The sequence below is a fragment of the Enoplosus armatus genome, chromosome 1, assembly GCF_043641665.1.
Source record: "Enoplosus armatus isolate fEnoArm2 chromosome 1, fEnoArm2.hap1, whole genome shotgun sequence".
NCBI lineage: Eukaryota > Metazoa > Chordata > Actinopteri > Centrarchiformes > Enoplosidae > Enoplosus > Enoplosus armatus.
Window position 1 is genome coordinate 14,482,925 of NC_092180.1, and position 15,978 is coordinate 14,498,902.

The window sequence follows — 15,978 nt, forward strand, 5'->3', positions numbered from 1 at the left end:
TAGGGTCTTAACCTTCAATTTTGCCTTAGCTGCATGTTGTTAATCCATGTTGCAGTTTTAGCTTTTTTGTTGTTGTCAAAAACTGCTGTAGGGTGTTTTAATTCTCCTTTCTTTTCGGTATGCTGATTTCCGACAGTCGCCCAAACGCAGCATCAACCTTTCGCGTTTTTGCTGCGCTTGCGCGTCAGTTGATCTTTCCGGGCGCAACATCTACAACATGGCTGACGTGACAGCGGTGGACGGAGAGAAACTCAGCAAAAAGTGAGCTTATTCTTTCCTTCCATTTTATTGTAACCAGTCTCAGCCCCTAGCGCAGCGTTATTCTCCTCGAACATGTTTGTTTCAGCAGCTATGACCGTTTTAATTTGGCTATGCAGCATGACTAAATGTTGCATCAGGTCAGAAGATGATAGCGAAGTAAGGGTTCCTTATGGAGAGAAGTCCACAAGCCTACACATCCCAGGAATCAGTTCGTTTGAGTCGCTGGTAGTTGTAGTCCTGAACATGATCTGAAGCCAATCGCGATAGTGTCTTTTTACTAATCAGTAGAACTACAAGATCCAAAATACATTCAAAGGCATGTCTTCCACACGTTTATCTTGTGGTTTCTATTTCTTACGTCAGATATTAGTTTTAACGTATAGTATATTTCATAGCGGTATATTTCATAGCGGCATTTTTACTGTGGCAGAGCACTTAATATATTTTAGGCGTATAAAAACTTCAAACCAGTTCTTAAATAATGCTAACTGCGTTGTCCTTCGTTCGTCTTGACTTGCTTTGCTTTGCTAGCAGTAATGTTATGTTAACTTTGACACACCCGCCTGGCTAACCAAAGGAAAGTAAACGTAATCTGTCTGTATATTAGGTCTATTGAATTTCGTTTTTACCATTGACTGTATTTGTGCTGTGGCGATGGTTTTAGTACAGACTGGTAGAGTTACATTAGCTTACTCCTACTAACATTGTTTAATTTTGCCTGGTGAGCCAAAGACAGCCTTTGCTGTGCATACTGTACACTGTCTTTGTATATATGTCTATTTTCTCAGGTGTGTTCGCTGACTGTGGTAGCTCAGCATGCTGTGTCTGGTCAGGGCAGCCAGGCAGCAGCTGTGCCAAGCCTTTGGGGTCAGGGGACAGTGGTTAAAATGTGCACCCCCATGTACAGCTGCAGTCCCAGCTCAAATTTACGGGCACCGTTGGAGAGGTGACAAAAGGTTGGTGGCTTTTCCATTCCAGTGAGAAAAACAACCAACCTTTTGTCATCAAAATGTGGTCCCCTTTCCCGTTCTGCATGATTGTTTGTTGTGTGTTTTTGTTATTAGTAGATTGCTGTGGCCTTTTTTATACACCAGAATGGAATAAAATGTACAGTGTGGTTTTGTAGGAAATCGTATATATGTGTGCAGTTGTTAAGTTTTGTTAAACAGTTTGAACATTCATTTGATTTCAGCTGTAGTTGCATCACCAACAGCTAATTTTAATATCTAACCTCATCACTCATCTTTGATTCCTCATTTCTTTCTGATCAGTGAGCTGAAGAGGCGAATGAAAGCTGATAAGAAGGCTGCAGAGAAAGAAGCAAAGGTCAAAGAGCAGGTGGAGCAAAAGAAGGAATCCAATGACCAGGGAGCACAAAATGCCTGTGGGGTGGATGAGGAGACGCTTGACCCAAATGTGAGATTTCTATGGTCATTATACCTTACTCTTTACGTATAATGTTTTGGTCTTTTTGTATAAACACAATCATCTGTTTCCCTCTAACATAGCAATACTTCAAGATCCGCTCCCAGGCCATCCAGGAGCTGAAGGGCACAGCGGAGGATCCGTACCCACACAAGTATCATGTAGACTTGTCACTCACAGAGTTCATCGAGAAATACAATAATCTACAGCCTGGAGACCAGCTGACTGATGTTGTTCTCAATGTGTCAGGTACCAGGAATATTTCTTAAGCGTATTTGTTATTTTGTATGTACAGTGTAATCCAGCAGTAGACCACTTGTTAAACTTCATATATGATTGGCAGGCCGCGTCCATGCCAAGAGGGTTTCTGGTGCCAAGCTGCTTTTCTACGACCTGCGAGGTGAAGGTGTCAAGTTGCAAGTCATGGCGAACTCCAGGTAAAGAATGGCAGCCATGGTCAAAAAACATAATTTGTACTTGTTTGCTCTACTCTGTACTGTGACAGCATTTTTGTTTTTTGTGTAACAATGATCAGTTCACGGTTCATTACATTCACCATATTTTTTGTGGACTTTGGCTGATAACGATCTATGACTGTGAAGACACCTTAGTTGGCCACAAACCCAAATTTCCAAGATAAATGTGGTGATTACTGTCATTTATTTGCATTATAAATGTAGCCATTTATACAACATGAAGTGACATTTAGAGGCATCATGACTGCAAACAGATGTAGGTATTTGTGGCGTGGTTTAGCTGAAGGGCTGTCCACTGTTAGAATACTTGGACTGGACAAGGAGAGAGTGTGGAGAAAAAGGAATAAAACTAGAGTTCTTGGGCTGTTTCATAATCAGTTTTTTTGATATTGTCACACACACTCACACAGTCAGTGCCTGCTATTGCAGTAAATGTCCATACTGTTACTGGTGGAATTCATTAGCGGCTTGCAGGCAAAAAACACAGACTCCAAAACAAGCTGAAAATTCAACTCATTGTCAGGATTACTTGATTATGTGATAGAGAAATTTTGAAAAATTCCAGCCAGATTAATTCATATCATCACATTTTTGTATTTTCTTTATGTGGACACTTGACACTGCAGTGAGTTCATTTCTGTATATCTTTTACTCAGAAACTACAAGTCTGAGGAGGCGTTTGTGGCCATCAACAACAAACTGCGGCGTGGTGATATCATCGGTGTCCGCGGTAACCCAGGGAAGACAAAAAAAGGAGAGTTGAGCATCATTCCCATTGAGCTGACCCTACTGTCACCATGTCTGCACATGCTGCCCCACCTCCACTTTGGCCTCAAAGACAAGGTAAAGTCCACCATGATTAGACAGTAATGAGAGATGCCCTGCACTCTTGTCCTCTTTTCTTCAGAGATTTTACAGTAGAAGCATTATGTCTCGCCATTTGCTATGCATTTAGGGCAGTGACAAAGTATTTCTTAAGCATTTGCAGTGTGAAAGACATGCATTTGCTGCATACGTTTAGTATATGGTAGTAAGAGTTGTGGTACTCTACAATAGACCTTTTTCCACAGTGGACAGTTTGACATACTACCTGCAGGTGCCAGGGCTGTGGTATAGAGGAAGTGCTAAGACAGTGCTTTGATACCACCTCCTCACTATCACTGAGGGGCAACACAAGAACATGATTAAGATATACTCTTCCTGCTATGACAAGTAAAAATTCCACTTTGAAAAAGTTTGATCTCATAAAAAAAGTATGAGCCTGAAGGGAAGATACCGGTTTATCTGGTACAATGTTACAATGTCTTCGTTCTCTTGTAGAAGTAATTTTGACATCAGTTCAATGACTATTCTGCTTATCATTAAATGTTTTCTTTTTCATATCAGCCAGCCCTGGATGTGATGTCACAAAAGTGGAAAACGTCAAAGCTTTTCAGTGTTAGAGTGATGTTAATTTTGCTGTGAATTTAGCCAGTGTTGATTTGTCATTACAACAGCAATAACCAAAGTTGAAGCATTTGTTCTCACCACTGTATAATCTTCCTCTCAAAGGAAACACGATTCCGCCAGCGGTACTTGGATCTCATTCTCAATGACTACGTGAGGCAAAAGTTTATAACTCGCTCCAAAATCATCTCTTACCTGCGCAGCTTCCTGGACCAACTGGGATTTTTGGAGGTAAGAATTGGTGTCTGTGGTGTATTAAGACATCCAAGTTGACCACGTCACACAACGAATCAATTGAACAGTATTTCTGAAGACTTAAGTTTTAATGTTTTCTCTAATAGTTTGTTCCACATTTGAGGCAATTAAAATGAGTCAGTGCAACCTGCTTTGCTGAATCATGTTTGTTGTTACTTTAGATTGAGACGCCAATGATGAACATTATTCCTGGTGGAGCAGTCGCCCGTCCATTTGTTACTTACCACAATGAGCTGGATATGAACCTGTTCATGAGGATCGCGCCTGAACTCTACCACAAGGTAATGCATCATCCTTCTCAGTAATCAGTCACATCCAGGGGGAATATTTTAGTAAATAGTTTGAGTTTAATTTGATGTCGGCTCTGTGAATATTTTCACTTCACTTGAAGGGGTTTGTTACATTTATCAAAAGTCTAAATATTTACGCTGCACATCATATCTTTCCCACAGATGCTTGTGGTTGGTGGAATAGACCGAGTGTATGAGGTCGGTCGTCAGTTCAGGAATGAGGGCATCGATCTTACTCATAATCCAGAGTTCACCACCTGTGAATTCTACATGGCTTATGCAGATTACCATGACCTGATGGATATCACAGAGAAACTACTCTCAGGTAAGAGAAAACACATAGTCAGCCATATGGTTGCCCCAAGGTTTGTAGTCGTTTGCTTATTCACCTGTCAGGGATTTGACTGTCCAACAGTCTCACATCACATTTTATGCCACAATAAACAGACTGCTAGTCTGAATGTACCATTTATATTTTGTGGAAGGCATTTTGGGTGCCTTCCTATTTGCAGAAGACACGATTGGCCAAATGGGGGTGCGATTTTTAAAGGAATAATGTTCTAATTTGTCTACATTTTGGTCAATTAAAATGTGCATAGTTGTATAGAGAGTCTCACATCCAGCCTATCTTTAGATGTCTTAAAAATGTGATTTCTACATTGCCATTCATCCAGTACATTATCTCTAAACTGCTCTCCTTAACTCAGTGGTTCCCTCTTTGCTTCAGGAATGGTGAAGCACATCACTGGAGGATACAAGGTGACTTATCACCCTGATGGTCCGGAGGGACAGGCCTATGAGATTGACTTCACTCCACCATTCAGAAGAGTGAGCATGACGCACGACCTGGAGAAGATTATTGGAGTCAAATTCCCTCCTTCTGACAGCTACGACAGTGATGGTAAGAATCTTTCCCTTTTCTTTGATGCAGTGTTTTGAACCCTTTTATCTCCATTTAAATAAATCACATTGCCCCTGTGTTATACTCTCTCTCACCATCTCTTTCACATATTTAAGGTTTCTTTGTCTGTATTTCACATGTTTTTATATATTCTAACAGCTTAGTAATACTTGTAATATACATTTGCCTCCAGAGACACGTAAATTCTTTGACGACCTGTGTGCACAGAAAGGAGTTGAATGTCCTCCACCCAGAACCACTGCCCGCCTCCTTGACAAGGTGCTCTATTGATGAACATCACCATCTGTTGTACAGTGTATTGCTTTTTTTGTCCTTTTTTTTTTTTTTTTTTTTTACTTGGAGGTTTGAGGCTTTACTAATGACTCTCCCCCCCCACAGTTGGTTGGAGATTTCCTTGAGGTCACCTGTATCAACCCCACATTCATCTGTGATCACCCTCAAATCATGAGTCCCTTAGCGAAATGGTGAGAAACGCCTTTTTTCAGCCTCATGTTTATCATTTGCAATTGTGCTGCTCATACTGACACTTCCTCAATTGTTACAGGCACAGATCGCAGAAAGGCCTAACGGAGCGTTTTGAGCTCTTTGTGATGAAGAAGGAAGTCTGCAATGCTTACACTGAGTTGAATGATCCGATAAGACAGAGGGAGCTTTTCGAGCAGCAAGCCAAGGTGTGTATACAAGCCTAAACAGATATTTTATTTTCCCTTCTACCCTGGCACGTTGTCCCATTATCTAAAGGCTCAGGCTCGTTACTGTTGCAGTGTGAGCGTGCATATTCGTGCATGTTAATAATTTGAGTTGTATGTCTTTCAGGCCAAAGCTGAGGGTGACGATGAAGCCATGTTCATTGATGAGACCTTCTGCACAGCACTGGAATACGGACTGCCACCAACTGCCGGCTGGGGGATGGGCATCGATCGTCTCACCATGTTCCTCACCGACTCCAACAACATCAAGGTAAAGCTATCGCATGAATCATGATGCAAGCAGGTTCAGATGTTTTTTTTTTTTCAATCCTTATACCTAAATGACAGAATAGGTTGTTTGTCATTGTCTTCCAAAACTACCAATACTAAAGGTACATATTCATGGTGTCAAGATATTAATTGAAGAAAACTGTAATTATAAAAGGCCTTATTCAAAGTAACAAATTACAGTAAAATGAGAATTAAAACAAAACCGGCTTGTTGCTGATCATGGAGTGTGTGTGACCACGTGCACTTCCCACAGTGCAATGTACAACAGAAGTACAAATGATTAAAGAGATACAAAGGACAATGGGTTGAAGAGATAACATTGTCATGAAAGCAAATTTCTTGCACTGAATACACACACACACACACACACACACACACACGAGCTGTGAGCTCTGATGTTCATGCTGTAAGAGAAAAAACACCTCAGCTGACAGCTTTTATTCTTTCACAGGAGGTGTTGCTCTTCCCAGCCATGAAGCCTGATGACAATAAGACATCAGCGCCCACAGAGGGCACCTCTGTCTAATGACATGACCCCTGACCTCTCGTGCTGTCAGATCTGTGCAGGAGTCTGTATGGAGTCGAAGCCTTTTACCTCACTGTGGTCATCAGTGGAGCCAGCGGGTTTTGTGTTATATCAATGTTATTGCGTCTGTTTGGTCTTTGCTGTCATTAAGGGAAATCATCTTGTCTCGTTGTCGACTGGTAAACAATGACGAATGCTTTTTTTTTTTTTTTGTATTTCTTACACTTTTGCGATCACATTTGCTGTGTCCTCCTCGTTTGATTGTAAGGAGGCATTTTAATCCTCATTGTCATCCAGACAGTAAATGGATGGTTTTTGATCAGGAAGTCATGTGTGATCTGCCGTTGTATGCAGACCTGGATGAAATATTTTTGAATATACCTTGAGATTCTTCAAGGGGTGCTTGATTCTGGATACCAAATACACAGAGGAAATACACCACACAATAACAAAACTCAAGCACCTCTAGTATTTTAAGCGTTCGCAGTATATTCATCTGTTTTTACCAGGTTTGCTTGTATTTCTTGTCTGAGATTTGTCAACACAAGTTAAATATTCCTCTGCCAAGAAGTTTAAGCATGTCTGAATAAAGTGCTTTGAATCTACATGTTTCATTCTCTTGTGATGTTTGCGGTCTGTTTACAGAACAAAATTCAACTTATTCCATGAGTTTCATCAAAAGGATCTTCTTTTTTTTTTCTTTTTCACACATGATTGATAATTGATCATCCGTTGTGACTTCAGGGGCTCTGTAGAAAGGTAACATATTAAATTCGATATCACTGAGGCGAATGCAGTATGTGGTAGGTTTTGGTATTTTTGATGAATTTCAAAATGTGCAGAATGGATCCTTTTGTCCAGCACATATTTATGTTGAGCCATCACTAGATTTCTTTCACCAGTATCTTGAATGAAAAAGGTAGTGGTAGTGTAGTGTTATAAAAATGGATTCAGTGGATTCCATTAAAGACTTTAAGGATGAGGAGTAACTGGTAGTTTTGAGAAATGTACATCTGGTTAACCACCCCACCTCTGTTGAAGTGCAGCACACAGCCACTTCTCTGAGCTTTTCCATGATAACCATCCAGCACTGTTTTCACGCAGTCCCCAAGAGTTGTCTGAAATACTGGTTACCCTCTCTTTATTTAGGGGCATGACCTTTTGTGTAACTGTGGACACACTGAGGTGTTGTGGAATGTCTACTGAATGTGTATACAATCATGATACTGGGGCTCAATCTGTACAGACAAAGTAAAAATGTGTCCGATACATATTGTACTTATAACTGGTTTTATGGTGTTGACTGGTTCTGATTGGCCAGTCAGGGTAAAAAAAAGAGCTGCCCCACACTCTTCAGTGCTGCAACAGATTTTTCCAATTATAATTATAAATAACTTTTTTTGTAAATCAATGCATTCATTTGCAGTGGAGGAAAGTAACTAAGAACATTTACTCAGGTACTGTATAATTTTAGCTCCTACTTTACTTGAGTATTTCAATTTGTTCTGCTACTCAATACATCTACTTCACTACATATAGGTGGAACACATTGTACTTTTTACCCCACTACATTTATCTGACAGCTACAGTCACTGGTTACTTTACACGTTTTGATTTTACATGCAAAGCATACGATCACCTCATAAAATGATGCATTGTTGTAGATGAAACTACCCAGCAGTATATAAGACACTTATACCTGGACCAGCTACAACATTAACATGCTCCTTACATGTTAATACATCAATAATAATATTCCAGTAATATAAAATATATAATAACAAACATTTCTGAGTAACAAGTACTCTTGAACATTGTGTTGCTAATACTTTTACTCAAGTAAATGTGTAGTACTTGAATGCAGGATTTTGACAGTTTGGTATTGCTACTTTTACTTAAGAGAATCTGAATACCTTTTAAGACACTGTTAATTTGTTAGAATTAACACTTGAAAAAGTCTTTAATTCTTTCAATATTTTTAGTTTTAGCCGGACACACACTTGCTTGTGAGCCCGAGCTGAACTCACCCTCCTCCCTCCATCCCATCCCCTCCTCCCGGCGGGAGCCCGCAAACAGTGGGATGGTGCGCGCTCCCGCGGTCAAGTGTATGTGCACTGGATTAAAGAGTCGACACACACGGAGTGAAGATGGCGATGAGAGCAGCGCTGCGGTGCCTCTCTGCAAACTTTTCCCCCAGACTGCCTCAGCTCTCGTCAGCAGCGCAGGTTTCAGCGACTCGGCTGCTGTGGAGGAGCGACTCTCAGCGGACACTGAGCACGGCCTCGGCCCTGTCCACAGGTAAAGAAGCAAATAAATAAACGGCTTCCCAAAGGAGCCGTAATGTTACATACTACATGCGGGCTGGTCTCACATTCCTGTCTGTGTGCAATGGGCGAAAAACACTCACGCAGTTTGTGTCACTTTCCCACAGCGGAGCAGAGGAATGCGAGCGGGAGGGCAGCTAGCTTAAAAGTTTGCTTTGAACTTGGAGGTGACTGTGTAAAAACTTTAGTGCAGGAAATAAGCAGCCACATGTCATGTCGGCTAAAGTATGCAACACGGCTTTATTTTGCCCCTATTTGATTGGAAGGCTGTCAAACCACGAGCTCCATATAGGGATGTTGATCAATGACCGTAAACAACAAATTACCTTATTGTCTCGTGCAGCTAGTAGTAGCTTATTAAACTCGAGGCACCCATGATCCTGGATATGTGCCACAAATGTAGAGTGATGCATTTCATGTGTTCTTGGGTACATGTGATCTAAAAATTCAACAATTGAATCGTTTTATGCTAGTTTTCATTCATTATTGTTACAGCTTTTTTTTTTAAAGGGCTCTCACTCAGTTGAATAATGAGAAGAACATTTCTCCAGCCCTTGACAGCAGGAATATTCAGCAGTGAGGACTGACTGCTCCCCCAGTCATGCATCAGCATCTCTCACAGTTCACAATCTGGTTCAAACCTGTATTTTTCTGCATGGGCTGATGCTTACAATGGAAATGGTTGATTCATTGTGGATCTTCCCTCTGGGTGTTGTAAAGATGACAGCATTAGCTTGAAATCCAAAGGCTCTTACTCATGTCTTTTTTTTTTTTTGCAGATCTGACTCAACCAGATAGATGTATTTTTTTTGCACCTGTTTGCACCTTTTTCTGTCAAAACACCGATGGTCAGGATTCAAACCTGCACTTGCAGAAAGCTCATGATTTTCACAAGTGAATTTGTGAGGTTGCAACCAGTAAACTACAGATTTATTTCCAATTGACAGCACGTGGTGTTGCGTAAGAAACAGCCTACTCTTCAGCTTTGGTCCATAGTACAGTAACGTGTTCTTTGGACATCCAAATTATGTGCTTTCTTTGAGACTGGTGGGCTTTATCATAGCCAAAGTAAAACGTATCATGTTTCAGATTCATAGTTTCATGTGGTCTGTTACAGACTAACTTATTCCCTTATTCTCTCTGCAGCCCTAAAGCTCACAGATAAGCACGAGTGGGTGAAAGTGGAGGGTGGAATTGGCACCGTTGGTATCAGCAATTACGCTCAGGTAGGTATTTGGGTCTGTCTCCTTTTAATAATCATTGATTTATGACACACTTGGTTCAGAGGTTTGCTGGTGGGGATCTAAATACAGTGATATGCTCATGTCTGCAGTGTGCAGTTCAGTACTGCACTTTGTCCTCACCTGCAGCAACTGTACTATAACAAGCTAATTTACTGTTTTATGACTATTGTTTGAAGTAATTGATTAGCGGCAAACTGCAGTGGTGTGCAGAAAATCTCAAGGGCAGGCACTTGTTATCCTATAGACATTCAAAACTTAGGGCAGATGTCTTATGTCCTGGACTTGAATGCAGCTTTTAGAAAATACTAAAGAGGCGTTGTTTTCATATGTAGAGCAGTAACAGACAATCTGACAGTGGGCACCACTCAGGTTTGCCACACAGCCACTGAAATCAAAAGTTCAAATGATGTTATCTCTGCTGCTGACCGGTCAAAAGTGCTACCAGTAGGATTGTAGTTTAATGTGATGCAAGATAGTGATGTGAAGATATGGGGGTCAGTCTACTGCATGTGTTGTTGCTTGTTTCTAAAACGACACTGCAGATGTAATATCTGCGGAGAAAATCATTTGCATTTATCGTCTCGTTTGGTTCAAGACCTCTGATTCGCTGCCTGCGTCTCCAATATTCTCAGCGTATTATTATATTCAGACACGTCCTGTTTGCAGTGTTTTTACTGCCTCTGGTTATATTCATTAACCCTCATATCACCACTGCATACGAAAAGATGCAATCTTCATAAACTGTGGATGTGATTATTTCTGAGCAAAGTGTGGACTTTATCAATCTGCACTTATTCTGTACAAGGGAATGTGAACTTTGAGCAAACTTCTGACCATGTGTACCCTCAGCACTTTAGAAAGGTGACCTGTAAAACGACTAAACTAGACTATAGTTAACACTGATAGGCTGCCTATTTACACAATGGTATTTCTTGTCTAGATTTCAGGCTCCTGGTCCTGCGGTTCCCCCCAAAAAGTTTGAGTTTAAAACAGCTAATTAATTAATTAATGTTCCGTACAAATTATTTTTAGACTTTTAGACATGTTTAGACTTCATTAAGTGGCCATGAGCCATGTTTTACCCCAGAAGAAGGCTTCATTCATGGGCTGAAGCAATGATGGCAACGCTTTGACGTGTGCAGATATCCGGCAAATTAAAGTGGAAATCGTAGCTGCAGGTCATTTTGGCCGCCAGCTAAAGTATATCAAATGCAACACTTGAGGTGATAGTGATTTGTATCAAAATGCAACTCTTGCATTGTATTAAGACTTCGCATGTGCTGCATTTATGCAGTGAACACAGTCCAACAGAGACAGCTTTCTCTAATGCTGCTGCCTGCTGTGTATGTACGCATAGAGACGAGCTTGCTTTCCCACTTCCCATCACTGAGTAGAGGATCTTGCACTAGCCACCACATTTGAGTCATTTAAGGGCTTCAAATTCCAAAATCAGTTGAGCCATCCCACACTAGTTCAGTTGCGTGAAAATAGCAAACCCAAGGATAGCAGACAAATTATAACTCCAGTCAGTTTATACTGTATATGGATACCATTTCCAGCTCTTCCAGTTTGTTGTGTATGAAGGAGCAGAAATGAGGGGAAAGTTTTACATCTTGTTGACGTCAACAGTTTGGGTCTCTTGTCTAATTTTGTGTACACTGATGGCCCTGCAAATCTTTATGCTGCCATTTATAAATATACCCCCCCACACACACATATGAGGTAGACTTAAAGAATAAGTCTGGTGAAAGTCTATATTTTTCTATTTGTTAACAAATCCCATGAAAAGACCAAAACCAACAATGAATCGAACTTGCTAACGAGTATTGTCTGTGTAGCCAAATCCTGATATAGTTTATTATTCTGTGCCATAGAGCTCCATCACTAGAGCACCAAACATGCTGTATTAATCTGCAGCAGAAAATAGTCCCCAGCTAATGCACTTGTACTCCTGTTTGAGTAAATACTCTTTTCATGGGATTTGTTGACAATAACAAATATAGAATATCGGCATCCTTATCCTTTTTAAAACACAGAATTGCATTTAAGACATTATTAGATTATTGATTTTATTCACTTTTATATAATACTTTATGTTGGTTATAATTCAGACAGTTTGTTCTGTTATTATAGGAAGCATTAGGAGATGTGGTATACTGTGGACTCCCTGAGGTTGGCCAAAGACTTGAACAAATGGGTAAGAGCCTGGAATCCAATGCACATTTCTGTAATTAACTGAGTCCAGCAGTGTGATGAGAAGTATCTGTCACGTGTGTGTGTGTGTGTGTGTGTGTGTGTGTGTGTGTGTGTGTGTGTGTGTGTGTGTGTGTGTGTGTGTGTGTGTGTGTGTGTGTGTGTGTGTGTGTGTGTGTGTGTGTGTGTGTTGCAGAGGAGTTTGGTGCCTTGGAAAGTGTAAAGGCTGCCAGTGAGCTATACTCACCACTGACAGGAGAAGTGACTGAGATCAACACAGAGCTGGCAGAGAATCCTGGACTCGTGAATAAAGCCTGCTATGCAGAGGGTAAACGTCTCGCACTCACTGTTGTTCTTTTCCAGTACATTTGTCATAGTCATTTCCAGGAACGCCTCCCGGTAGATTCGTAGCCAAGGCAGATTGTTGCCAAAAGTTACCAAACCAGAATAATATAACAGCTTGTTCATGAAGATATTAATTAAGATATGAACTCTTACTTTTCAGGTTGGCTAATCAAGATGACGATTGAAAAGCCTGAAGAACTCGATAGCCTCATGGATCAAGCTGCGTATGATACATTTATTAAGTCACTTGAAGAATAAATTGATAGACTCGCTGTGCTGTTTTATAATGTAATTGCAATCAAAGATTAGTGGGCAGGGTTACTAACATCTTGTGTGACTTCCTCATCTGTGGTATTTATTTTGAAACTGGTATTGTGCTATCAGAATAGTTTTAAATGCTCAGTAACATCTTCCACTTAGAAGTTTAGGATTTGTTCAGCTACTAGCCAACCGAAAGGGCTCTTAATCTCAACATCTGTCAGTATTATTGGGTCTTGTTTCTCATTCTTTGCTCCATTTTTAAATGTGCACAGATATGGTAGAAGACTGGAAAATGATTTGTAAGTGCCGTGTCAAAAATAAAATCTGGTCCTTACCTTTGAATTGACACCCCTCTGATTTCTTTTGTTTGTTTGTTTGTTTGTTTTTTTTACAAATCAAACTTAACTTTTTGCTTATGTGCAACAAGGACAAAATAACTACAACATCTAGTAAAAAAAGGCTCATGCACAATTTATGATGTGCTGTAGAAGGTAGACATGTCCATACCATGTCGCTGTACATGTGCTGACAGAACATGCTACTTCTTTTTTTCTCTTATTTATAGTCCCACACTCCTTGACCTTTGCCCTCAGGTGAAGATAGGCAGAGATTGCAGAAGCTAGTTGATCAATGATTAATGAAGCAGTGCTTTTCAAGTGACTGAACAAAACACTGGACTCTCAGGCTGATAATGGAAAATAAGAGCTGTAATTGGTATTCTTGGCTAAAAGTGACAAACTGAATTATCGTCACAGCTGGTTAAAGTCTGTGACAATAAAAATGACTCGCCTCTAGTTCATTCTATCATACTATCATTCCTATTAAGTAATTTCTATAATAAAAGTGTTTTACATTTGTTATATCCAAATGTCCGTACGATAACAGTCTCTTAAAAGGTTGATCTATTGTATACTCCAAAATAATAAAACGTGATGCTCTTAAAGTTCAGTTTTATCATGTTTCACTGTTTCTGCTGCTGGCATTTATCAAACAATTGTTGCCATATTTCTCTGATAGATTGAGGAGACAATGGTCCCAGCTTGTTCCTTATTAGGCTTTAAAAATGATTTAAATAAGACTATAATCAGATGTATTTCAGAAAGAGAAGTAGTTGAAATTCAATCAAAAAACAACCCTCATCAACCAAGTTCTAAAAAGTAATGCAATTATGCATCAGTAATATCACTTTAATCTTACGTCTATGGCACAGTGACTCAGGGCCATGCAGAGAAAGTTGAGACACATCTGAGCACAGCAAAGGTGCACACAAAAGATGCAGTTAATTGATTCACATGTGATTGGACATGGGATTACTAAGAAATGGACAGTCCTGCTCATTTTCTAAACACCTGGACGACCACACAGCCACCATCGAATGCATTTTTCAACATATAGTGCTGTGTGCATTATCATTTAATGCATTGTCTTTAATAAAAAACTAGTACTTATCGTAATGTCCTGCACAGCACCACTGTGATTATTGATGTCTCTGATGACACTGTAATTCATGGTTTTTATTTAATCTGTTGACTGTTTGATAATGGAAAGACACGTGTCACAGAAATCAAAGTGTCAAGCTTCAGGGTATGCTGAAAGTTGTACATGAAGCACACAATGAACCATCCTTTCCCAGGTCAGTACTTGATTTATGCTCCATTGAACAGGGTACAAGTCCATGTTTTTACATACAACAAGAATCTGATTCTGATAACAGAGATTAGTTTTGTTGCATGTGATTACAAATCTAACCACAGAATATGAGTGAATGTGTCTTTATTCTATCGATTTGTAGCTTCCACTGTCCTCTGTGCCTACAGCACATTGAGATACAAACTTTGTTTTCATATGAGGAGGTTTGCGTTTTTTAAGCTGCTGCTTCATGGATGGATTAATAGACAATGGACCCTGCTCTTACCTTCTAGAAAACAACCACAATAATATTTAATATAAATAAGTAGGGCTATTGAATCTCAATATTCTCAAAGTCCTCGGGTAAGGAGCAAGAGCAAAAAAAATGATCAGGTCAGCCGTACTGTTGACTGTAACCTTTGACTCTCCAACTAGAAATGCTAAAAACAATCACTTCAAATAGAGACCCGGGCTTAGGGGCCCCCTGATCCATGATCTGCTGCAGTTGTTATGTGACAGTTTAGTTTTATTGAGCTCATATGTCAGACATGGTAGTAAAGAAGACACATCAAACACACACACACACACACAGTGTTTAACACATGGAAATAACCCTTTTGAAGGTTTTGTCTTTGGTCATTTCCAAATATGGCCACATATTTACAGCTACACCCTGCTACCATAAAGTAATTGTCTCTGTATGCTTGTTAACTTCAAGCAAATAATAAGTGGTACTAGTCGAAGCCTGTCTACTGTCAATATACTTACTTACTATCCTTACTTGCTGACTACAAGGTAATCTAACAAGATGGAGCCATGCCTGTTGCTGACTACTGCTGAAAGGTGCTAGGCCTACATCTAGTGGCGAGTGCAAAAATGTCACCTCTAGGTTAATTGTTAGTTACAAAACGTGCAATATCAGCCTTCGGAACACAAAATGACATCATGAAATAAATTTCAAGTGTTGAATCACAAGCAGACTTCTAAAGCTTCTCAAACGTAAAATACATCTATTTGAAATAATCACAATACACTTAATAACAATACACACCTCACGAGGCTTTAAAGGCTTTCTGGTGTTATTATTAGGCTACTATCCTAGTTCAAACTTTGGTGACAAAAATAGACTGTCATCTTTTTTGGCAACCCCATTTCTATTTCAGAACACAACACTAATCTATTTCCTATCTAAACTCAACGCCATTAACTGCTGTGATATTAGTCATACTTTTTAGAGCTATAGAAAATAAATGTAGGCAAATCCGTATTATTATGCTAACATAAACATAAACAAGCTGGATTTCCCTGCATCATGACAAAGATTATTAAAGTATGATGGACGTGTACTTACATCCGGCTTTGCTTACGTTACATAGTTCCACTGCGCTCGGGTGATTTCAT

General features: G+C 39.9%; 2 protein-coding genes across 4 annotated transcripts; both read left to right on the plus strand.

Annotated features, from left to right (window-relative positions):
• Positions 1-209: 209 nt before the first annotated feature.
• Positions 210-7,186, plus strand: kars1 (lysyl-tRNA synthetase 1). 2 transcript variants are annotated; one of them, XM_070931162.1, is made up of 14 exons: positions 210-261; positions 1,533-1,677; positions 1,770-1,935; positions 2,030-2,123; positions 2,819-3,005; positions 3,714-3,839; positions 4,025-4,144; positions 4,316-4,478; positions 4,881-5,054; positions 5,248-5,333; positions 5,454-5,539; positions 5,620-5,746; positions 5,892-6,035; positions 6,507-7,186. In XM_070931162.1, exons 1-14 carry the CDS (start codon positions 218-220, stop codon positions 6,579-6,581), a joined length of 1,737 nt encoding a protein of 578 aa, XP_070787263.1. In that variant the 5' UTR covers positions 210-217; the 3' UTR covers positions 6,582-7,186. The 2 variants fall into 2 exon arrangements, with proteins under 2 accessions (XP_070787263.1, XP_070787262.1); XM_070931161.1 differs by lacking the exon at positions 210-261 and adding an exon at positions 1,056-1,217.
• A 1,542-nt stretch (positions 7,187-8,728) lies between these two features.
• On the plus strand, positions 8,729-13,296 carry gcshb (glycine cleavage system protein H (aminomethyl carrier), b). Of its 2 annotated transcripts, XM_070907700.1 has the most exons (6): positions 8,729-8,879; positions 9,685-9,705; positions 10,052-10,131; positions 12,283-12,346; positions 12,539-12,670; positions 12,848-13,296. In XM_070907700.1, the coding sequence occupies exons 1-6, from the start codon at positions 8,729-8,731 to the stop codon at positions 12,943-12,945; spliced, it is 546 nt and encodes a 181-aa protein (XP_070763801.1). In that variant the 3' UTR covers positions 12,946-13,296. The 2 variants fall into 2 exon arrangements, with proteins under 2 accessions (XP_070763801.1, XP_070763793.1); XM_070907692.1 differs by lacking the exon at positions 9,685-9,705.
• The last annotated feature ends 2,682 nt before the right edge of the window (positions 13,297-15,978 follow it).